At 39.4% G+C, this 25,980-nt stretch overlaps 1 protein-coding gene across 1 annotated transcript in view; it reads left to right on the top strand.

The window, feature by feature from the left end:
* The window catches only part of tex264a (testis expressed 264, ER-phagy receptor a), a 71,498-nt gene that overhangs the window by 5,839 nt on the left and 39,679 nt on the right, over window positions 1-25,980 (top strand). The window contains exon 2 of the mRNA XM_030728439.1: window positions 7,819-8,040. Within this exon, the coding sequence (XP_030584299.1) occupies window positions 7,819-8,040 (222 nt within the window). The remainder of the gene's footprint in view (window positions 1-7,818; window positions 8,041-25,980) is intronic.

Genomic DNA, 25,980 nt, shown 5'->3' on the forward strand with positions numbered 1-25,980 from the left:
TATCTACTATGTACTGAACACTGTAAGCTGCACACTGATGGACTCCAGATGGCACTATTAGCATTGAAATTGAGTTTGTGTGGGAGGAAGGCGCTTCCTCAAAACCACAATTGATCTTTATACTCAATTTATTATAATGGCATAAGTAGTGTGACTCAGCCCAGCCTCTTATTATTCATTCGGTCAAAATGAGTTTCATCAAATTAAAATAAAATTGGATTTCATACCTGCTCGAGAGGCTGGTCACCGTGACACATTACTCCAGCGGTTTTCACTCCCGGTTCTGTATTCCTGGATATGGCTGGTTTTCAACAATTCTTCTGCATCCACGTTGCATTCAAATTGTAATATAGTCCCTGTTTAATGATGATGATGAAAGCTAGAATTACTCTGTGCCCTCAGGATATGGATTCAAAGCTGACTACATAAAAGAGCAGGCTTGTATTATAGCAGTGGAATATATTGAGTTATATATGTGACAAGTCAGAAGGCTCTTTGACTGTACAGTAAAGATGGCTGTTTGGCCTGTGTATGTCTATTCAACTGTGTACCTAGTCTTATAATTACTTTAACTTATTATTGCAAAAATCATGAAGGATTGAATGATTTAGCAGTTTGGCTCTCAGGTGTCAGTCAGCTGCACAGTGACCCACACTGCTGGACTTAACCATTGAAGGCAGCGTTCCCTTTAGGATCTCCTGTAATAGAGCTTTGACATAAACTCCATTACATGATCCCAGATTGGATAAGTACAGACTAAAACATTGGATTGTGTAGTTGTAGCCCTTTGTTGTGTTGTAGCGTGGAACAGAGTAAAGAATTTACAAGCAGGCTGCCTGTCTGCAAGAAATCTCCAGAGCAGAATTCATTAACAAGAGTGGGCAGCAGTGAGTGCTCCGAGGCCAACGTGTCATGAAGGATAAAACAGTAAACTACCGGAGGTACTTACAGTGACCAGAGGTAGTTTACTGAGCGACAGCTTCATGTAATTTCATTGTCTTTGTAAAATTAGTATGTATTACAAATTTATGAATTATTTTAGATGCAATGTCATTTTATTGGGGAAAGTCTGACTATATGTAAAGGAACTACACAACAAATTCAGTTGGCTGTGACACTCATGTTGTGTAAGCATTGAATCTAAAGTAGAGCTGCTATTTGGTTCATCCTCTGATCTGCTGAATTCCCACTTTGTTTTAGCTCTCTGAAGCAAACCCACTCATGACTCCCCATGACAAGGAGGAGAAAATGAAATGTCATGTGTAGACATATATGGGAGTGGCAGTGAGAGATGAGGCGGTGAGGTGTGGAAGTGCCTTGGAAGAAGGGTATAAATTGGTAGTCTGACTCACCTTGAGAGCATCGCATTGCTCCAATTCATCAATCGGAATTTCAGATCAGAGCACCGAGCATCGCTTCACTCCCAGTCAGATTTATTAGCATTTTACTGCTGCTTGTCTGTCTGTCAACAGCAACAACATGAAAGAGGGGCTTCTGGCAAGGGGTTGCCGCTTTTAAAGGTGGATATGAAATGAGAAATAAATACACTCATACCCTGGAGTCTGGTCCCACGGGTCTTCAAGCCAATATTATGCAAGAATATGGACATGTCAGTTCTCCCTGTAGTAAAACACCCCATTAATTTTTATGGACTGAGAAAGACCCTGAAAAATGAGAACAGGAGCAATCCAGACGGAATCTGTTTAATGGAGAACTCCCCCCAGTTTGGCTTGAGCTCGCGTTTAGGATGCTGTTTTGTGCTGTTTTCTTTTTTTTTGAAAAAGAGGCATTACTCTATAAACTGACATGTTCAGATTAGTCAGTGAAAGAAGAGGATAAAAAATGTCTTTAAATCTTTGGCACCATCCATCTTGTTACATGCATTGGCGTTTTAGCCTGTGATGTACGGGATATTGCATTGCAGAGCTGAATATTTATCAGAAAAAATATGGAGAAAGATTTTGGAGGAATAGAGTTGAACATTTTTAGAGCAAGAACTTAGCATGTTTGGGGGTGAGCGGGTGGATTCATTCATATTTCCTATTAGGGAAGATTAACTCTGTTACATCTGGCTTGATGAGTGCCACACAGTGTCCAGCTGGCCTTGGAGTGGTAAACCAGCTCTACAACTGCGGGGAAGGAAAACTGTGTCCTGCCTCCAGCAGGCTGCTTATCCTCACCAGTAATTATACACGCCAGAACTCCCAGGATGCCATGTGTAATTACAAACCAAGTCTCAGCATAGCCTAAAGGGACAGAGCTGCACTTGGTGAAAGCAAGAGAGATAGAAAAATGGATTTCCTTTGGCTCCAGACTTAAAGGGCCACTGGGGCCCACACAACATCACATCACTGGATATATATAATCTGATTTGGATACTTTAGGGCTTGCTTAAAATTGAGGACATTTTTAGATTTCAAACTTTCAATTCAAGTGATGTTGGTCTGATATTAAATGATCCAGTACTAAACCAGTCAGAATGATGGTTGATTTTCGCTTTGGGCCTAAACTGTGAAACGAATGTCATTGTTTTTTTTAGCTGGGTGAGGGTGCCTCCTTCACTCACATTCTTGCTGCAATTAAGCTGCAAACAGCCCATCACAGCATACCTGTGGTCCCAGTGCTGTGCAGCCCTGTAAGTTTCAATTTCCTTCCTAGTGACTTTGTCTTTGCCGTCTCATCTGCCTGCGGGGGGCGAATGGCTTCCACTCAGCTGAGACAGGTTATCGCTCTGCCACACTGAGGTGAAAGACAGCTCTTGTTGAGAAATTGCTTATCCTGTAGTCTCCTGTTCTTGTTTCTCCCCATGTGCCAGGTTCTTTGCTTGTTCTTTGAAGTGCCCTAAACACCATCTGGCTCAGTGTTCCAGATACAGAAAGAAAATGATACTGCGAACCACTGAGTGGAAAGAGAGAGCTCCCTAGCAAAACCAGCGTTAAGTATTTTTCCTGCGATCCATTTATCCGATCTAGTTGAACTGTAGATGAAATATGATTGTGGCTGTTATCCGCTTTACACAAACTTGGGTTGTTCTTTATGAATGCTGCATTTCCTCCTTGTCATGCTTCACTGGGGATGCTGATCTGAAGATGGCATAGAGTTTTAAAGAGGGTCCAAATTTTCAGATTTGTTGGCTGCAGTGCAATGAAAGGACCTTCTACAATCATAGCCTCTTTAACTCCATTCTGTCACGATCGCAAACCCAGTTTGCCAACAAGAGCATGAAGGGCAAACATGTCGTATTTGGCTCTAAGTCTCGTCATTTTTCAGCACTAATTTCAGTGACACTACTTAGTTTTCTACTGTAGCAAACTTGACATGAAATAAAAATAAGGCATTTATTTATTTAAATCATTGTTTCATAGCTCATAGCTGTGCTGCTATATTGCCTTTACAGGGTTTATATGGTTCATTTAAAGACAGAGCAATATTAGTCACTCCTAGTCTCCTAATTATGCTTTACATTTTGGTGACTGGGTGCGTGCCAGTTTTATTTTAATGACTGTGGTGATGATGCTTGGTTAGGCAGAGGATGGTATGCTTCTTATGATCCTTTGCGTTATGCTGCAGCAAGGTAGAGGGTTGTCCTCTTGGCTTGTTTGTCCCCATTCTCCCTAAGCTGCTGACACTTAAGAAATGACCAATTACAAAGGGCCCCACACTAGAAACAGTGCATCCCGATTGTTGATGGCCAGGAGGGTAGAGATGCAGGACCAAGAGCAAGCGAGATGAAGATAATAAATCCTCATTACGTGTCTGCTAATAAAAAATTACCTCTCTCAGCTGTGCTTTTGTATTTTGGGAGAGCCCTCATCCATCAAAAAAGAACCCTTGTAGCCTCAAGCAAAGAATTGCTGTTGGAATTACTTTGTCTCTCAACCGGTCCTTAGAGAATTGGCTTATATGTACTGTACAAGCAAGTGGCAAATTAAAGGAAAAACCTGAAACCTTGACCCCTACAGTAAAGTGATCCAGTAGCTGTTTTATTTCTTAGGGGGGCTTTTGCTGGGACAGTTGGGACACACTCATCTCCTTAGCAGGATGGGTTTTGAAAATCAATAAAAGGTTGTTGGGGCTGATTATCTTTACGTTATGCTGAAAGATTTTTATCTGATTGCATTTGATTTTCTCTGTCTCTGTCTCTACACTGTCTCTATCTATACACACACACACATAAAAGCCCACATATTTATAAGCCACTGTTAACTAAATTGGGTTTCTACTGCTTGGTACAGAAACATAATTTATCAGTGTTCAGTTACCAAGGTAAAAAAAACCCACAGTAGGCATCTCCTCAGCTACCTGTGAGAAATGGTCTTTCAAAAACACAGCTTTGGCAGTGTGGACAGAAGCTAAGAATTTCTGCCTTTTAGACATTTGAACAACTGTGGTGGAGAAACCAAGACAAGTCAAGTACATGGAGTGGTGTTACTCTCTCTCTCTCCTAATTGCCTGTAGTTTCTGGGGTGTGTTATCTGAAGGGAAGCAGAGATGAGATGCAGTCAGAGCTGCTGTTTGTTCTTGCTACTGTGTGGGATGTGAATGATAGCCAGAGCCCTGAATGATATCATTAGTGAACTACTGGTTTGGCTAGCACTCTAGTCTATCAGTGCAGAGAGCATGAGAGATGGCGAGATATAAGATGCTGAAGAAAGACCATGCGTGGGAGGAGTGTGGTTATCCCTTCTGTCTTTGAATGGCTATTGTTTTGTCTTATCATAAACCACCAGTGTTGACAGGGAGTAGCTCTGTACAGAAGCCGTGCTGACAGCCCATACATTTGATGCATCCATGTAGGACAGAGGGCGATGCAGACCAATGCCTGCACATAAATCCATTTGGATGAGGGGGGTGGCTAAAAAAGAAATCATGTTCACATGGCACATGGTGTTATTGATACAGTAAGTGATGATATGATCATGTTGCTCTTTTTATCTCCTAATTTTAACTTTAATGTTATGTATTACTTATATGAAGAGTTTTATTCACTGTATCACATAATATTGGGAAAAAATTAATTGCAGAGACATAATTTTCATTATCACACCTTGTCAGAAGTGTAATTATTGTATAATAACATAATGCATCTTTGTCTGTTTGGCATGATTGCACAAAAACCAAGCCAAATATGAAACCTGGTAGTGAGATGGACTATGGGCAGCAGAAGAATCCCCCAAAAATCTTTGCTCAGATCTGGATCACTTTCTTTAAAACTGCAAAATTAGGTGTTGACCTCAGTGGAGACGTGCTTTACAACTACCCCTCTCCCAAAATGTGCAATTTTGCATAATTTGGCATCTTCACAAATCTTTTATGGCTGTGGACGACAGTACTTGCATGCATATCTGCACATGGACGCTCCTATGACTACGTCCATGTGCCCATGTGAAGCAGTTTTGTGTAGCACAATATCATGCAAAGATTTATTGAATGGAACTAAACACTAAGATTCTTTTGAAGTCATCCATTGATTAGAATCACCTTTATATTTCAGGACAAACTAATAATATGACCAATAATGACCACTAATAATAGTTATAAACATCTGACTAACAAACATCAGCTCCTTTTTGACCAAATAATTTCAAGAAAGAGAAACTGTGATGCTGACAAAATCCAAAACTCAATAACAGTTCTTGTGTTATGGTTTCCTGGGCCATCAGAATATTTTTTTGGTTGTCAGCGGCTATCTGCAGGTACTAAATGGAGAGCAGGGTTCCCACTGTCAGTGTTTTTGCTTTTGTGCCAGTAATAATTATGTTAAAAAATACATTTATTTTTGCAGTAATTACATATTTATATGTTACTAGGCTTTAAAATAGATGTGCACATGCTTACATTGTTGCAATAATTTACTGTGATGTTGCTATTGCAGCCATTGTGACTCCCTGTGTTTGCAGTGACTCATTGCTTCATTGTAAATAGATCTAGTGTATCTCATGCTGCCTTGTATGAATAATTCCCTGTCAAAAGCAGGTGATCTATGTTCTCTGAATCACCACTGAGCATAGTGTCATGTGACAGTAAAGATTATCTGCTCATCCCAAACAGACACTGTCAGTCATTATTATTACCCACATGATGCATGCATTAAGAGGCACCCCGGGTTGGGGCCTGTGTGTTCAAATAGATTTATGTCATCCAACCAAAAATGCTGAATTACAACACAAAAGCTGCTGTATGAACAAAGTAAGACAGCAGCGATAGTGCAGTGTAAATAGCAGTGCAGTCGAAAAATAGCCCCGGATGGGAGAAGTGAAATGGAAAAGAAGAGAACGTTTTGGTGTTAAGATGTGATAATTATGCAAGGATGCCAGGGACATGAAGATGAGTGTCTTCCATCTGTGCCCCCTCAGTGCCAGCCCTCCACAGACATCCACTGTCACAGAGCAGAAACCAGCAGCAGGTCTTAAATACTATACCAGGGTTTTTGCATGTGTTAACCCATTTGATAGAAGTCACTTAAACTTATTTGTGAAACTTAAACTTACTTGTGAATCTGGCTTTTCTCGTCATCGTGTTATGAAAATCAGATGGCACTAATTTATTTTCTAGAGTCTGTTTGTTGCTCTGCATTAAATTTCCACATAATTTTCCTCAGTAAGGCATCATCATTATTGACAGTTTTTTCGTGGTTGGGAATGTAATCTAAAACTACAACTTATTTTACACATGGCTGGAAACTTGTACATGGGCATCTAAAATACAAATGACAGCTCACCGAGAAAACGGTGGGCATTTAATATAAAGTGTACTGGGGGGAAAAAAAAAAACAAAAACAAACTGGTATGGCCCTTTAACCACAGCTCCCACTCTCCTTCTGCAGAAGACAGACTGCAAACCATCTACAAGCGGATGTGAGTGGGAGATGCGTTGTCAGATCCTCTTCTGACTGACAACTCACTCAGTGTTTGTTCCTGTGCTTCTCTCACATCTGCATGCAGACATGTGGGCACATTAAGAGACATAATGTTGGCAGAAAGGCCTTTAAGTGAAGGAGATCATACCACCATGTCAGCTTGTGCCTGCTCTCCTCAAGTGTCATAAGACAAGACAGACAGTCCCTGCCAGTTCCCGGAGTGATGTTCTGTAGCTGAACCCAAAAATATTACAATATTACTCATCAAACTAAATGGACAATATTTTATAGTTTTCCTCATTTCCAAAGTAAGAAAAACAGCACTTCAGAGAGCCTCGTTATTGATAAATGCTGTTCATGTTAAGACAAAAGACTGTATTTAGTTATTACATGTAATATTTTAAGCTTGGCATAACAATATGATATCTAGCACACGCGATGATCGTGATTTTCTGCACGTGTACAATTTGGAGTGCTGCATATGTGATCTGGCTTTTGGATATCTGGAGTAAGATGTTCACTGGAGCTGGCAGCCCTCTGTCCAGAGACACTTCAGGCTATATGAAGGTGCAACGTCTCAACATGTTTCAGTCAAATGGCTTCTATTTTTACTTCCACACGTGTGTAGTTTTTGTGTTGATGCAGCATTAATCACAACATACAGATTGCATCCTCCAACTCTCCCTTTCTCTACAGCGGGCCTCTTCATGTGCTTTAAAGCTCTGCTTGTTATGCTAATAAAATATCATGAAGTAATTACCTTTTTTTTTTTTTTTCACTTGGCAGAGAACAAGTTGTTTATGTGAGCGTGGCTGATTAATAACAACCCAGAGATCAGTTATTCTTGTTTTAGTTTAGCTGAAACTATACAACTTCTCACTCCTTCAACACTATAAGGCTTGGACATATGCGATATGCTGTATGTTCACTTTTTTTTCTCTCTCTCTCTGTGCGCTCAGAGGCCACCAGAGAAGTGCCGCTATGTGGTGGGCAGCATCCTGTGTGAGGGCGAAGAGAAACCAGATGAAGATCTGCAGAAGCTATATGAGACGTTTGGCTTCAAGGTGCTTTCTCTGCCAGAAGTGAGCCATGCTGTGACCACCAGCTTTCCTTGCACCACCCCTCTGTCCCACGTGCTGGGACCTTACAGGGTATACCCCAGAATTGCTTCCTACATTGAGGTACATACTCTTTGAGACTTTGTAAACAGAATTATTGGGGTCATTTCAGTTCTCTCATCTTGTGGTTGAATCTGTTGTCTTTTCTGCTTCCCGCTTATCAAAAGATCCCCCCTTATGTGCTGTTTAATTGATCATGTGAGCAAATGAGGTATTTTAAGCAGATTAAGTATAAATGAAATGGTAGGAAATTAAGGTACATCTGAATCCTCTAACACATATGCTTGGCTCCATTTCCTCAGGACAGGCCTCAAAAAGCTATTGACATTTGCTTATGACATTTACACACATGGTTTCATTTAGGGGCATCCCGCTGCATGAATAATGCTCCTCGTGTGATTTTATGTTGGGGCGGGCATGCATGTGCGTGCTTCCTTGTCTGTTCATCTGTTTATTTAAGCTTCTGTCTGTTCAAAGGAGGTAAAAAGCATCTACTTTTAGACATAAAATGCGTCATTAGGTTTAAAAAAATCTATCTTTTCTAACGTTTAGCTTTTCAGAGTGGAACAAACTGCCTTCCTCAAATTCATGACGATGTGTGACAGGAAAGTAGTTCACACAAAGCCATTTTAGTGCAAGAGGTCTCACATTGAAGTGCAGAAATTGAGTGGTTTTGCTCTAATTCTGTGAACCTTTTATGTTTTATCTGTAAACGTTCGTTTTTGAATTGACTACACAAAGCCATTAAATGATCAGCACATAGAAGTGAATGGTGCCATTATGCCATCACAGTGGTGCCTTACTGCATTTAGTCTTTCATCTGTTACTGTGTTAAGGAAAATAGGTGCAAGGGACTATCCACTGGCTGTATGAGCTCAGCCTGCATATCAGAGCCTGACTGTCACAGGCACAGCAATTTCTCACCTTTTTATATATATATGTTCATCCTGGCCTTTTCTTTATTGTTTGAATTATTGGTACTGGCAGACTTTTTTTTTTTTTTTTTTTAAATCTCTTCCTGTAGCGCTACACTATAATGATGTGGAATGTGAAATATATTTGCTAAGATACAGCATATTTATCAGTTCTTGGCTGTGTCTTGCCATTTGACTCCTCTGATGGACACAATATAGTTTCCAGCTGCTTCATTTTACTTGCTCAGTTACAGCCTGGCAGCTGAATGAGCTGGTAGGAGTTGCTAGAGTAAAGACACAGGAGACTATGAAATAGTAACTCTTAGCTAAAAAAAATCACAAAAAATATGTCACATTGTCCAGGTATACAGTTTGAGGATGCCTCTAGTCAGGATAACTAAGACCAGCTTTAGGCATTTTACTAATATACAGACAGTATACATCCTCAAATAACTACTTTCCGGTCAGCTTATGATCATTTCCTAGTTTTTTCAGTTTTTCTTTAGTTTGGTGTTTGCGTTGCTGCACCCGATTTTAAGGGGCAGGACAAATGTAATATGTGCCCTGACACAGGCTAAATGGTCTAAAGGCAAAGCCACTGCATTCCTCAATGTTAAAATTTAGTAGTAGTTACATAATCATAGCTAGTGTCAGTGTGCATTTCTTGTGAGCTTGCAGCTGTGTCTTTTATGCTGGCATCCATTTTTTTTTTTATTTTAACAGTTGTGTGTGAGACAGAAGTACTTAGTCCATCAGTTGACCTGAGTGCTTCAACAGGTTCTTTAGGAACGTCCGCTGCACTGTACATGGGCTAAAAACACCCACTGATGAGTGCACACCAGCTGCAGCAAGGCTAATGAATAATGGAATGTGGTTTAGTGTGGCTTGGTTCAGAGGAAGGTATGAGAATGTACTAGAAATGTACACATATACTACATGCATGATTAATGGAGTAGATGTGTTGATTGAGGGAGTTTGAAAGGAGAGCGACATGTGGTATAGTTGTGCACAATGCAGTACATATTATTTCTACTAAAGTTTCATGCTAGACTATTTAGAGCCAATTAAAAGTTATTTTAATTGTTTGCAACTGCACCTAAAGACAAGGCTGAAGATGATGGTGAGATTGAAATAAAACAAAAAGTGGGCAGTTAAAGTCAAAACAATAAAGGATCAATATAATCCTGACATGTTTCCAGTATCAGATAATCAAATAATCATTTCCTTACATTATTCAAACCAGTGCCACTGTTGAGATTGTGGAGCAGAGACACGTGAGGTAGACTCGCTACCTGGGCTTCAGACTGAGAGTGTGTTCCCAGTGATCTTGGTACACCTACTGGCCTCTTGTAGTGCCTCAGCTATCTGTGAGCAGGTTAAATGCCTAACTGCCCTTTTACACTTGAACACTTTCTTTGTGTTTTCCAACCAGGGGGCTGACTGAAACAGTAATTCAGGCTGGGAATTTGACTCTATTCCAACCCATCTAGGCTGAGTGTTATTTAGGGCTATCTCCACATTAGATTTTCTCTATGTGATTAAAATAATTCACTTTAATGGTATAAGTGAATGTCTAGTATAGAATATAAGAAAAAATTATAAAAGAATAATGCTATTGATAAGCATTGACTCACTCTCAAAATAAGAGTGAAGGAGGGTGTTGAGAGAGTGTAACTATAATTGTACAAAGGGTGTACAAAAAGAACAGAACTTTTTGTACTGGTATATGGGTTATTAAACATTATATTTCATATTGTTCCATGCTGTAGCGACTCCCCTAAGGCTGAAATTTGGGTGGTTGGATGTTCATTGGGGAAGAAATTAATCAAGACACAAACCCTATAGGTGCAGAACTACACTTGGAATACACCAGTCACAGCACTGTACACATATGTACACCTAGACACTGACATACAGTCTCTTCAACATAGAGCTACACACTGAGGTAAAACTTTAAATGACTGCCTTTATGTTTAAGCGTCAAGAATGATAAAATTAGAGAAACTGAAAACTACAATACAAATAAGCAAATTTTGTCTGTTTAGCTAGTCTGACTGATTTGGTCTCTGAATGGCACTTTTAGCTGCTTCTGTTTTTTTTTTTTTTTTAAATTCTCTCTTTCTATCTCTCTCTATCTCCGTCTCTCCCTCGCCTCCACCTTTCCCTTGACCGTCCATTATTGAAGACTTGACTAACATTATGTGTAGAGAAGCAAGTCGACATTGCAGAAATGAGCTTGCTGCATGCATGGATTAATGTGGGGTGCACGCCCGCGCCCTATGGACAGTGTGGTGAGAACATACAGTCTATAGGCAAATGGGAAAGAGTTGGGGTCGATGTGTGGATTCACAGAGGTCGGTTGCTTTTGTAATATTGCTGTTCAAATTAATGGCAGGCTAAAGCAGCCCTTAGGCCACCATGAAATTTCCCCGGTGCTCCTGACTGCAAATCAGCCACTGTCCCCGCCAAATTACCCTGGTCTTCTACGGTGGTTTGAACGATGCAAAGTAGGAGATAAATTTTATGTTCACTGTGTGTTACTTTGCACGGTTTTAATTTGCTGTTAATAGAGAATATCAGGGGATTTCTCATAATAGTTAAATGGCTGGGGTCTTGGCCATTTGGGTTTATCTGCTTTATTTTAACATCAATCCAAATGAAAGTAATGATTGAACAGGTATAACAGCAGGATACTTGCGGTGGTATCTTCTCTGAGCTAAAAAAAATCAAGTGTTGAAAGAAAAGAAAAACTGAGAGGATAAAGGAGTAGCTGTCACACTGTATTAAAGGATTGAGCAAGCCCAGGACCTACAGAATCAAAGCGAACAATCACTGTGCTGTTATTTTGGTGGTTGCCTCAGACAAAACTAGAATAGTCCTTGTGAGCAGAAACAAGATGAGATGCTGATAGCCCCAGTCCATTTACTAATCCATTTATCTGAATCAAACTTAAACATCATAAAAGCATTTTCCCCCTCATTTCCCTCTTTACTGTGTTATGGCATGGTTTTGTATGCCCCACAGGTGTCACAATTAAAAGATATATATTTATAAACATCCTGGAATATCTCGCATTTGTATCATCCAGGGTTTGTGAGTGCTACAAGGATATAGATGCAGTCTGTTTTAATTTTGCTTCATAGTTTATTCAGATCATATTTATAGATAATATATGTTTTATATAGAGAAGAGGAGGAATTGTAAGCATTGCAGACAAACAGATCATTACTCACAAATGTATTGTAAGGAGAACTGGGAAAGCTCAAATCTTTATCAGCATTAAAACTCAATTTCCTTGTTTTTCACAGTAGTGCCTGGAAGTAAAGCCAAAGCAATTTAGCACTGTCACAAAGATAAATAACAAGAATATTGTTTTTAGCTCAAGCTGAATTAATATTGTGCATCAGAGTCCACAACCCACAATTTTAGGTGCATGGGGCTGTTGTGTTGACAGGGCAGCAACAGTTGAAGCTAATAACTTGAGGGGCAGCTCTGTGTGTCACAGAGACGTAAGCTGTGAAGAGCTCTAAGTGTGTTGTAATATAAAGTTTGCTCCTATTTACAGTGCTGTGAAAAAGTATTTGCCCCCTTCCTGATTTCTTAGTTTTTTTTGCATACTTCTCACACTTACATGTTTCAGATCATCAAACAAATTTTAATATTAGACAAAGATAACTGAAGTAAATACAAAATGCAATTTTTATGCACCCGTCAAAAAATGGGATGCGTCACGCGATCACCCATGGCAGACTGGCGTCCCGGTGGCGTCCAATGAAATGTCTGCTCAGTAACTCAAGAACTGTTTGGCCTACACTTACCAAACTTTGAGGGTAGTTAGCTTATAACTAAAGCAAGGTTGAGATTGTATATGGGGTCACTGGGGTCAAGATCAAGGTCACTGTCACCATGTCCACTCAATAACTGGGTGACAACAAACAGTGTTAATGTAGTGCAGTGTTTGTATTTTGCCTATATTAATTCATAAATTACAGGTAATGTGTAAGATACAGAGATACTTCTCTCTGTCGTAATACCCCAACTGTTGTTCACAAAACATTTGATAATGTCACCTAAGATTCTGCAGTGTTGCCTTCTTAATAGTATGAATAATTATTCTATGAATCAAGTGCGTTCTAGCCTCAAATTTGTCTTCCGCTGCACTGATGTTGAATTGTTGGTGTTAATTGCTGGTAAAATCCTGTTTTCACCTTTTAAGTTAGTGACACCCTTCGTGCTCTACCACTGCAGTGTTGATTCCTCACCTTCATTCTACTCATGGTTTATTCACCAGCCGCTCTTCTTCATCTTCTTTGATCTTATTATTTGCTGAATTAAATATAGAAATTTTGGTTTGCTTGTCCACAACATCTATATTTCATGCAATGGCTTGATTAGAGGTTATCCAGAGGAACTGTGCTGATTTCAGGTGTATCCACAGAGTAAACAACTGAAGTGCCCTTTGCTTTGGTTAGATGGTTCTGTGGGTGAATATAAATGTGTCTGTTCAGTCACAGCCAGCCATTGTTTCTGTAACTACTTTATGCTTCAGAAGTATGCTTTTGCACAGTCTTTGAGGTTTTCCTTTCATCAAAATCAGAATTGTTTTGGCTTCTAGAAAACCCAGAGATATCTATTCTTAACATATCTTCTTTGTCTGTTTGTCTGTAGTCAGTCTTTGTGCCTTGTTCCAGCCACGTACTTCTTACATGTGGCTGAAAAACTACATGCTGTCAGTCAAACAGCATGATGGTGAATGTGGAATTGGACACAGTTAGAGAATGATTGGCTGTTGGTTGTACATTACTGTTTTGGCTTGTGTTATTTGTGTGTGTGTGTGTGTGTGTTTAGTGGGGTTAAGGGTTTTGTCTTTCAACCTTTTTCAATCAATTTTTTTTTCCAAAAACATGTCTACAAGGTTTGCTGAAACGTCGCTCCTTGAACCCATTTAGGTTTTAGGTTTGTCACATCTGCCCGCAGCAATACACATAAAGGCAAGAGTGTATTAATGATATTCTTAAATTAAGTTACATTGTTAAACCAGGTGGGATAGGCTCCAGTGGGGGAAGTCTCCAGCCCACCCGCAACCCTGAGAAGGATAAGTAGAAGAAAATGGATAGATGGATGGATGGATGTTATGAAGCCAGTCATTTTCATCTACAAAGTCAGGTAGAGGAGTCCTCCCACTTACTGCCTCCCATCCCAGCAGTCTGAATATCATGCTTTGTATTATAGCTGTTTTTTTCCTGTTACCTAGATGATAAAGCTGTGTTCTGGTACTTGTTCAAGGATTGAATTGTTATGCAGATAACTGCTCGTTTTTGCTTTGTTCTATAGTATATTGCATACAGAGTGGCCCTCCTGGGAGTAGGTAGTAGCTTTTCAAAGGCTCTTGGGCTGTTTGGATATAAGGATATCTGATTATTATTGTTTTTTTCCTTTGTCCAACACTACCCATTTGTGTCACTGTATAAAGTATGTGATATGCAATGAGTGCAGTATGCTAATATGCTTTCCTTTGTGTGTGTGTGTGTGTGTGTGTGTCTGTGTGTTTGTATAATATACACTGCTCAAAAAAAATTTAAAGGAACACGTTTTAATCATAATATATCATCAAGTCAATTCAACTTCTGGGATATTGATCTGGTCAGTTAAGTAGCAGAGGGGAGTGTTAATCAATTTCAGCTGCTTTGGTGTTAATTAAATTAATAACGGAGGTTGCACAGGTAGTCCAACTCCTCTGGGATGGCACATCTGGCACCTCTGACTGCCATTAGGTACAGTATCAGGATGAAATTCTTGGACCCATTGTCAGATGCTATGCTGGTGCAGTGGGTCCTGGGTCGCTCAGCCTCATGTGGTAAGAGTATGCAGACAGTTCCTGGAGGATGAAGGAGCTGATACCATTGACTGGCTCCCACGCTCACCAGACCTAAATCCAATAGAACACCTACGGGACGTTATGTTTTGGTCCATCTGATGCCGCCAGGTTGCTCCTCAGACTGTCCAGGAGCTCAGTGATGCCCCGGTCCAGATCTGGGAGGAGATCCTCCAGGACACCATATGTCATCTCATTAAGAGCATGCTCCAAGGTTGTCAGGCATGCATACAAGCACGAGGGGGCCGCACAAACTACTGAGTACCATTTTAAGGGACTGCAATGATATTTTGGCAAAATGGACATAATGGCATAATTTTTTCACTTTGATTTTCAGGGTGTCTTTGAATTCAGCCCTCTGTAGGTTGATAATAAATAAATAAATATCTTTTTGCTGCAAAGAGGGACATACATGCTAACAGTTAAAGGGTAATATTTTGGCACAAGGAAAGAGAGCAACTGCGTACTGCATGGAAATTGAGTGAGCAGAAAAATACTATATTAGGAGTTTTTGCAAATTTAAACTAGTTTTCCTACATACCCAAGTGAGATAAATGTACAGATGTCTCATGAAAATAAGTACCTTTAGTTGCTTTATGAATTTATCTGGGATCAAACCCAAGCTCTTGAGCATATGGTGATTTAAAACTGCAGGCTAGGAAAAAAAAAAAAAAAAACACACCTCAGTTTGATCCACTGAGACAAAACCTTATCAGGAAAACTAGTTTGTTTTCTTTTTAATATCTTCTGCTTTTTTAATGTAAAATTGCCCAGAGGAGGCACTTTCTGTCAGTAATGCTAAAAAACAAACAAACATATACCTAAAAAAACCAACTTCTAATAGTGTAGTGGTTCAAATTCCAAGTAACCAGCTGATCATGTCCCTGTGTATCTTTAAGTGTGTCTCTTCCTCCTTGTTTCTCTGTTCTGCCAATAATTAGTATAAAAAGCAGCAACTTAACTTTAAAATAAAATAATTTGGTTTGTTAAATGTGCTGCTTGTTCTAGTTAACTATTTTTAATGTTACAGTGCTCTATAACTAACTATATAATAAGTGTTCCAAGAACAGTGTACAGTGTACAAAGGTGAAAAGTGGAAGTGGGGTCTACAACCAGGGTTATTCAGTAAACCTTTGGCTGCAGTTTGTGTAATTTGGCCCTTTAAATATCCTACAGTGTATTATTTTCATTTTCACAAAGGCTGATTCCCACAACAAATTAATTAATGATTATCAGCCCAAATGTGCTGTCTGCATTGTTTACAAAACAGGTTTATTAGTTTAATTATTACAGCTAGTAGTAATTTGGAAGAAAAACTATGTCCAAGTATAAAAATGATTTATCTAACTAAAAATATATGGTAATTTGGGTTAGGAAAATAGGTCGGATAATTAGTATTTCCTCAGTACTGGGGGACGCAACTGTGCAAAGAATATGTGGTTACTCTGTATATCAGATTTATATAAACACACAAATGCGATTGGTCCACACGTTGTGCAGTTTTTGTTTTTGCAGTATCACCAGATGTCATGAGTCTTGACACAATTTTACAGTGAACCTCTCTGCTCTTTTTGTCTGGCCCTGAGAACTTTACACCAGCCCAAAGGGAAATGGAGGCAAGGAGAAGGCGTGGCAGCATTGCCCCTACTTTGATCCTCTTCAGCCCCTCTGCATCTTTAATGTCTCCGAGGCTCAAGGCGTAGACTCCCTTAACTGCTCTCTGTTCAACGATTTCTGTGTGGGGTGGTGCAGAATAACAGGGGCTATGGTCGCAATGCCATCAAAGTGCAGAAAGCAGAGTGAGAGCCAATAAGTGATGTGTGAGTTTGCCAGCGTGCATTTGTCTCAGTGACTGATTGCTGGGGAGCTTGGTGAAAATTTGAGTTGGCGGAGGAATACGCCTGTCTGCTTTTTTCTGTAACAGTGTCTGTGTGCTTTAACATGCAGGTCGTGGTGAGAGCAAGATAAAGCTCCTTCATTATTAATGCTGTCATTCCTCAGCATTGTTCCCCGCATTACATTTTATTGGTTAACACCGGGTTCTCGATTCTTGAGGGCTCTCAGAAATAATAACCTTGGAAGAACAGAAAGCATCAAGTCCAGAGGTGGAGACCTGACCTGCAAGGCTCCATATTGTATGTTTACAATTAATATGCCTGTTATTCCTTCAGTCTGCCATTTTACAGTCTGTAGAGGGAACACTTGGCTGTAGATGCACAAAGCTATATTTAGACTCCAATGACGCTGATGGCAGTTTCATCCCCCCCAGTCCCCCCCCCATCTTTCCTACAAAGATTGGGCATGATGCTCTGAAGCCCAGTGTGCACACTGGGCTCTGCCTAAAATTTCATATAATGCCTGCTTTCTTGTTTGCTCTGCTGGGCTTTCTGAGAATAACAGCAGCTCTGTAATTTACTTATTTTCTGTTTTTCACACAGGTGTGTACTTGGTTACATTTACAGTAAATCACATCTAATGCTTAACCTCTTTACGCCTAAACAAAATTGTTGCGTCCTTCTAAGGTTTGTGTGATTGATACTCCGTAGGCTGAATGTCAGTTTCTAGGCATTCGGGAATGGGAACGTACTTTGTATTTTTGGAATACTTCCTCTTTTGCTTGGCTCTTCTAATGTTCTCTCTTTTAATTTGAGCTTGATTCCAGTTTTGTTAAATGACACTGAGACGCCTAATTTGCAGAATAGGTCAAGTTTAAGAGGGCTTTACTCTCAATATGCAACTCATCCTTGTAACTGTTCATGTGGAAGGGGGACAAAATAATTGGGGAATGACAGAAGACACAGACATGTTGCATTAATGAAAGTACAATTATTACAATCTTGAGAAAATAGAGCATTGACATGCTGGTTGTAGCCTTATGTTTAGAGATGCTGTGTCTGGATCTTATCATCTAAGTGTTGACAGTGATCTCAGTAAAAGCATTTCCTTTATGCCTGTAATCTATCTGCATGTTTCGGGAACATGTTGTAAACATTTAAGGATTTCCAGGGTTTAATCATCCTGGTAGGTGTAACATTGGTCTGAGGAACCTATTCTTAGTGACAGCCCAGTGATGCAGTAAGTAAGGGTGATAAGAGGCAGAAGCGTGTGTGGTGCTCTTATCGATTCCTTCTTCCCTTTGGCTCTTGGATACTCTTCCTTCTGCAAATCCAGCAGGGCATCACACACCATGCTGCCAATTAGGCTTTTTCTTTGTAAGTGTACTCAGGTAGTGTGTACATTTATCTGTCTTCTCCTCTATGCATGGGACTACTGTTTGGGTGAGAGGTAAATTGGCCACACGTTTTTCAGACCATTTATATTTCACCTGTGTCGATATGTGCTTAATTGTTTTCACGAAACGAGGGCATTTTTTTTTCTTTATACAAAACGTCAGATCCAGCACGGTTATTTTCTGTCCATGATGACAGCTTGTTTTCATTAGTCATTTAATAATGGTCTCTTTGAATGTGTGAGCCTGCCCGCTTTCATCTGCATTGAGAAAGGCAGCATGGATGTGAGACTGAGGCAGCGGGAGAGTTAAAGACTGTGGAGGTTAGATAAAAGCTTTGTGCAGCCATATGGTATCTGGTCATTTTTCTATCTTGATCCACGGTCCGTGTTTGGAAGCAGTATTCCCTTCTACGCATACACATGCACATTCATACACAAAATCTTATTAGTGTGTGCCAAGTAACTTGTTCGTCAGATAGCCCAGTGAGGTTTATTGACTTGATTTCAGCTTATTGCATCTAGCTAAGTCGGCCAGGACACCTTGGCCTTTAAACAGAAGTTCATGGCCTTTAAGAAACAATTCTGTGTTGGAACTTTTGGCTCAGTCAAAATCTTTTTTGATGCAGCAGACTTTGGAAGAGTAGGCTTTTAAAAACTAAGCTTATCATTGCATCATCATACAGTTAGTGCTCGAGGCCGTAAACTCAGCTTAAAAGTGGGAGCAGAGCATAGCAAGGAGTAGATGAGTGAATGATATTGTTAACAGACTGCAATTTGGCAACAAATTCTGTTTTTCTAAAACTCAAAATATTGATTTAATTAATACTTAATACTCTAAATACAAATTCCACTCTTTTATTTGAACTCCTCTCCATATTTTACTCATCATGTATAGCAGAAACATATTTAAAATGTGCATTATTTTCTTATAGAATGCGTGGACTGAAACTTTATTTACAGTAAAGATAATAAATGTGGATGATAAAGTTTATTTTGTGTGTTCCCACCATTAATTTGATTTCAGTCAGACGCATTAATGTTTGTTTACAGGGAGCTGCTACTGTTTATAATTAACTCAGAAGATTTTTCTGTGATTTGTTTACTTTTGGATATTTTTGGGCTGCAAATTCCTTTTAAGCTGCAAACAATTCATATAACTTACATTCACAAAGCAGCTAGTGTGCTTGCAATTTTCTTTTACCTCAGCATTGACACATTGATTTCTTCAGTTTGGAAGTAAAGGTTTATTTTTGCTTGGTAGAATGTTGGTCATAGAGGTTAATTTTGCAGCTCTGCGCTTGAGCGCTGTACTCAAAATTACACCAATATTCAAGTTTGTTCATGAAAGTCAATTAACTCCAGTCTACTTTGTACATTACAGTAAGTGCATGCCATGTCTTTTAGCCAAATATTATTTTCAACATGCAGATCCAGTCAGTGTCAGCGTTGTGGGTGGCCACACAGTTGGCTGATATATTTTAAGACGACATCTTGTTCCTGCAATTTCAAACATAACACGGTAATCTCTGTTTGCTGTTAAAATGAGGAGATACTCATTTGTTTTTATGAGAAGCTACTTTATTTTAAAAAGCAGGCATTTGAGTGATGATGGTATCACTCGTGTCTGGTTTACAGAGTGGCCTTTTGTAGCTACTCCAGTATCATCTCTGAATAATCTAGTCAGCCCATGAGGCTCTGTTAATAAGAAGAGGATGAAATATGCCTCACTGTATTTTAATTAGCCCTGTGCTCACTGCAACCAAAGCAAAGGCCTCTATTTTTGCTAAGAATTGATTTTCAAATCTTAATCTTCATATCACATGTAGCCCTGACCTTCAGGTTAGAAGTGTAATGTCCTGTGGACCCCATGAATACAGTCCGCTATATTAGTGGTGACTATCCCACAGTGAAAAGGCCACGCTGCCTTACCACTATAGGTGAGCAAATATTAAATAGATCCCAGATTACTTAAAAAGACCCCAACGGTTGGCACATACGTCTGTTAATCCACAACCCTCTGGCTGTTGAGACACAGGAGAGGTGCAGGAGCAGAAGTGTCAAAAGAGATCAGCTGTTGACATTTCCTAAAATGTATTTTGAGTTCTCTTTTTTTTTTGTCATTTGATTTTGTAGCTGCTGCTATGCCTATGCTGCAGATCTCTTTCTTTCTGTGTTTGCAAGTTTGTTTTCTACTGGATGCACAATAAGATACTAGAATTATGTAAAGTAGCCACACAGACATGCACCGGCCTTTGGGCATTTCTGTACCAACAGCAGGGGAAAGAAATAATATTATGAGGGGAGACGGGGCAAGCTCTGTTTATGTTGAAAAAGTGGTAATATTCTGGTAACGCTATGTTAGATGCTGTGTAAATACAACTTGTGCAACACTGATAGTGTGGTTCTTGTCTCTTCTATTTTGTCTGTGTTTTTTTTTTCTGTAGTATACAATACTTTAAAAATGGGAAAAAAAAAATTGCTTTACTATAATTACTGTTGGAAAATAACCTGCATTTTTTGTTGTCCTTTTTTCCTTTTCTGTAGTTTTCTTTTTCTTCCTGCTCCTGATTCCAGAGCTGAGATCACCACATAAACACATTTTCTTTTGTCTATTTCAGGAGCATCTAGGTTTCAACTTGTGGTGCAAACAGCAATTTTATGTGCCAGTAATGAAAGTGTCTGTGGCATGTCTACATCTATTTATGACTAAAGATGGGATTGGAAATGAGGCCTGTGCATATGCCTAAAATTAATGTGATCATTTAAATCTCTGAGAGGACACTGCATAACCACAGCTCTTTAAATCTGACAGAGAAAACAAATAAATAAATCAGATACTGTCATATGTTGCTGTGCAGCAGGCAGGTTGCAGACCCAAATGCAGAACTCATGAGACAGGAACATGAAGTAAAGAAGGCAGCTTTAATGCTGAAGACTTGCCAAAATGCAGAATAATGCAGCACTGGAGCCAGGGCTTCACAAAGTGAGCACATAGCATGAGGGAGGACATGACAAAGAACTGAGGAAAACTGAGGGCTTCAATACACACATGAGGTAATTAGGGAGAGAGGACACAGCTGGTGAAAACAAGACACAGGTGAACAGAATCTAACTAACGAGACCAGGGGAAGCAAACATAATGAACAGAATACACACGAGACTAGCAAAATAAAACAGGAAGTAACTAAACATGGGAACAGGAGCGCAGACTTGACACAGAACACAGGAGGGCAGGAAAACAAACTCAGGGAATTAACCGTAATTACAAATTACAAAAGGAAGCAGAACCAAGACTGATGATATCATCATGAAGAGAAAGAATCAAGAATACAAAACTCAAAATGTCCAGAACTAAGAACAAACTAAGCAGAAAGATGCAAAGGTGAAATACTAAACAAACTAAGCAAACTAAGAAACAAACCGAAGGCATTTAACAATAACAGAACTTGAACTACCCAAAAACACACAACGCTGGGCAGAAGAAGCCAGGACCATGACAGATGCACAGTTCTGTTTGTGCATGAATCCACTCAGAGTGTTATGAACCAGGCCCCTAGCTTGACAGCCCTACTTCCAGTTAACATTGGTTTAATTTCATTAGCCAAGAGAGTCACATCCTTGTTACATAGTACAGTATGTTATACTAAATAATAACATAACATTAACATATAGGTGTTTTCTTTCTTTTTTAATCTTTAAAACTCCCTGGCACACTTGCACATACATTACACAAAACTTAGCCCCTGCCTAAAGATACAGAAATGTCTTGCTGTGGGATTAAAGAAATGTTATATCTCACTTGAAGAAAGTGGTAAACAAATGGTCAAAATGGAGCAAATATTCTGTCCTCTATCAGGAGGAACTGGTGAGATGGATAGATGCTGTGTTCTCTCATGCAAAAGTAATTGTTAGACACCTTTTCTGCTGCTGTGTCCTTCCTCTCTTGGTCCCAGGTGGCCTTACAGTCCATTTTACTTTTGAACTTTTGATCAATTATGTAGCCTTTATGAAAAAGGAAATGTCACTGTTTTTATAAAAAAAAAAAAAAAGTGTGATTCATAGAAGTCCTCGAGGAAATAAAAAAACAACAAAGAATAGTAAGGGAGATAAGAAAAGAAAATCAATTACAAAAACTGAAGTCACTTCAAAGCTAATCTCTAAAGATTAAGCACTGGCTTACACATGGACAGTTATGAACTATTGTGGTAAAAGAGCACACTTTTTTTTTTTTTTTTTTTTTGAGGTTTCTGTTTTGCCTCCTTATGGTGTGTGTTGATCTTTGTGACACAGTGTGTGGCTTTGAACTGGTTTTGCATCTCTCACAAATGCTTTTCCAAATCTGCTGCCGTGCTGCAACAACACCTGACCTGAAAAACAGATCCGTCTACGTCATATTGATTCTTCTATGATGACTATAGGGTTGGCATCCCAATGTGTAGCTGTAATTTCAGCCTTTAATGAATTCATTGTGAGCTTTCTTTAGAAGCCATCTGTTACCAGTTTGTCCAATACAACATCTTTTAATTAGGCGAGGATTTACTTAGGACTCTCAGTCTGTCTTGTACATTCTGCATAAACTGTGTGTGTGTGTGTTTGTCTGTGTTCCCATATACTCGCATGCACCCCTTTCTGTTTGCGCTTTATTCCCAAATGGAAGAAGTGGTGATATGCAAAAGTGTCAAGATAAGCACAGGGGATTGGTGTGGTGAAAAATGAAGCTGAAGCACTGGCTTAGGTGAAAGGCTCGATGCATCCTGTCCAGGTCACTAGTCAGTGTCACACAGATGTAAACAAACACATTTACACTCACATTCACGCTTACAGACAAGTTTCCAGTTCACCCAACTTTAATGTGTTTGTGCCAGTTTCAGAGGAAACTTGAGCACTGAGGGGAAACCTATGAGGACTCAGGGCGAACTTACAAATTTCACACTGAAAGGCCCCAACCAGTGCAGTCACGGTTATCTGGTTGTTGTTGGTTTTAATCTCTAAGAGATGTGTACAGATGCCGAAACTTATTTTGTGTTATGCAGCTACGGATACACGGACTGATGCCGACCATATTTGCCCAATTTAAATGTTTGCTGGCATGCAAAGCTTGTTTGCAGTTGAAATTGCAGGAAAAATTAACCATCAGCAGCCAGTATATGCAAAAGCATAACTATATGTCCCCTGTCATTTTAACACCATTGGTTGTGCAGCTAAAACTCAGCTTTCAATATATTTTGAATATACATCATTGTCATCATGTACATCATCATATCATTATACACTGTGTTGATGAAATGAAATCAGTGGCATCTAATAAGTTTGAAATCATGCAAACTAAGACAAAAAAATCTGTATTTGGCCTTCTTTAATATTCAGGAAAAAAAAGATACTGGATGTGTGATCACACAGTAGTTTGTAAACTTTTCACAAAATTTTGTTTCCCTGCATTTGTTTTCCTGGACACAAATTTAGCTTTTTTCTGTCTGTGTGTTTAGAAAGAAAAATCCCTGCAGCACAGTCTGAAGGCAGTGCATAAAAATTTGATCTAGGCTAAACCTATGAGACTACAGTGCAAATATAACAAGGGACTTTTTTTGCACTGTATTACTTTTACACTGTATTACTTTTATACTTTTGTCAAAAAAAAAAAAACTATTATGTTTCAGGAAAAATACATGCTTTGGGCTAAACCACATATTTTATAGCTCAATTTTGCAGTTTACAAAAAAAAATCTGTGGAAAAAACCATTATTCTTCCAACTGAAATACATTACTTTGAAAACCATGGTGCCTGTGATGAACAAAAGGAAAATCTGTGCCCAAGTGCACTATCACCAGTCATTTATCAGTTTGCCTTTAGACTGGTTTGTATAGTGCCATGTAAAAATCCACAGACTCTTTCTTACTTATTACATGTGTATTAATGCCACGTGTACATGCACTGGTCACTTCATTAGGTGTACCTGGTACACTGCTCGGTAATGCAAATCAGCAGCCAGTCAGCATTCAAAGATCTCATCAGCAAATCATGTGACAACTATTCAATGCATTTAGGCATGTAGACATGGTCAAGATGACCTGCAGAAGTTCAAAACGAGCATCAGCATGGGGAAGCAAGTCAATGACTCTGAGTGTGGCATGGTTGTTGGTGCCAGACAGACTGATCTGTGCACTTCAGAAAGTTATGATCTACTGGGATTTTTCCACGCAGCAATCTGAAACCAAGGTTCGCAGAAGAGAAGAGAGTCGAACCTTGAAGCAGATGGGCTACAGCAACAGAAGATCACACCAAGTGCCACTCCTGTCACCTAAGAACAGGAAGCTGAGACAACAAAAGAGGAAAAAAGGAAGGAAAAGCATTGCTTGGTCTGATGGGTCTTTGTTTCTGCTGCAACATTTGGATGGAAGGGTCAGGATTTGGTATAAACAGTGTGAAAACATGGATCCATCCTACCAAAGTTCAGGCTAGTGGTGATGGTGTAATGATGTGGAGGATACTGGCTTGGCACACTTTGGGCCCCTTAGTACCAACTGAGCATTATTTAACCGCCACATGTCCATCCCTTTATGACCACAGTGGAGACATCTTCTGTTGGCTGCTTGCAGTAGGATAGTGCACCAAGTCACAAAGTTCAGATCATCTTAAACTGATTTCTTGAGCATGACAATGAATTCACTGTACTCAAATGAGCTCCACATTCACTAGCTCTCAATCTAGTATAGCACATTTGGGATGTATTGGAAGGGGAGAGTCACACCATGGATCTGTAGCAACTGTGTGTCGCTATCATTTCAATATAGACCAAAATCACTGAGGAATGTTTCCAGCACCTTGTTGAATCCATAGCCTGAAGAATTAAGGCAGTTCTAAAGGCAAAATGAGATCTGACCTGGTACTAGCAGGTGTACCTAATGAAGTGGCTGGTGAGTGTGTATATGTATCACTGTTCTGCAGAGTAATGCTATCAGTCCCTTCTTGGATTTCTTCATGGTAGGCACACTTACACCATTGCATGTCACATTCTAACTCGCAGCAGCCCGGAGCTGCAGTGGGAACAATCTATGTGTTAAGAAGGCCTGGTGAGCAATCCCTCATTAAAGGAGATGAGACATCAGTGGTTTGTACTGCGGAGCCTAGAGAAATGCTTCATGGGTGAAAATATTGATTTTTATTTATTCTCTGCCCGTGGGAAGAATGTTGTAGATCCATGTGGTTGAATTCTTTCTTTGATTAATGATCAAAGACTGAAGTCATTAAGATTTTGCACTGACATGTCACCAGTAGGCATGGAGCTTATTGTCTTTCACAGACTTATCTGTGGAACATTAAAATGTAATTAAAAAGCAATAAATATCTGGGCAAAAATATGGACCAAAATTTTGAAATATAAAATGTTTTACAAACTCAACACCTTTTATTGTTTGTTTTAATACCAAGAGAGAGCCTGGTGATCAATCGCCAGGAAATCTCATTTACACTTTCAAAGTGTGTTACTTTACTACAGTGAACTGTCTTTTTAATTGCACTAGAAAGTAAACTTTTTCATGTGTGAAAACAAAGTGTGCCTTAATCTGATCTTGCAATTTTTGTTAAGGACCAGGATATTTTCTGTGAAAGTGGTTTTAAAAAAAAAATCCACTAAAAAGAAAGCATACATTCCAGCTGTAGTGGTCAGTTGCACTATGTTTTTTTTTTTTAATTCATGTGCATTTTAAAACCTTTAAAATAAAGACATTGTGTCTAAAATGTGAAGTGGAGCTTATTTAAATAAAGTCAGTAGTTTTTTTTTTTGGTTTTTTTTTTGGTAGTGATGTGTCTCACTTTGGTGCTCTTCTTGCTGCCTACCTGTGAGGCTGCTAAAAGCATGTTTGGGAGATGATTTGTGATGATTAAGAGAAAGTGTGAACATCATCTCCTGTCTATTCGCAACTCTACATCTCTTCTGACCTCTAAAAAGGAGGCAGCGAGCTCCTGGGAAGGGCTTGCATCAA

This window comes from Archocentrus centrarchus, chromosome 5 (genome assembly GCF_007364275.1).
Source record: "Archocentrus centrarchus isolate MPI-CPG fArcCen1 chromosome 5, fArcCen1, whole genome shotgun sequence".
Lineage (NCBI taxonomy): Eukaryota > Metazoa > Chordata > Actinopteri > Cichliformes > Cichlidae > Archocentrus > Archocentrus centrarchus.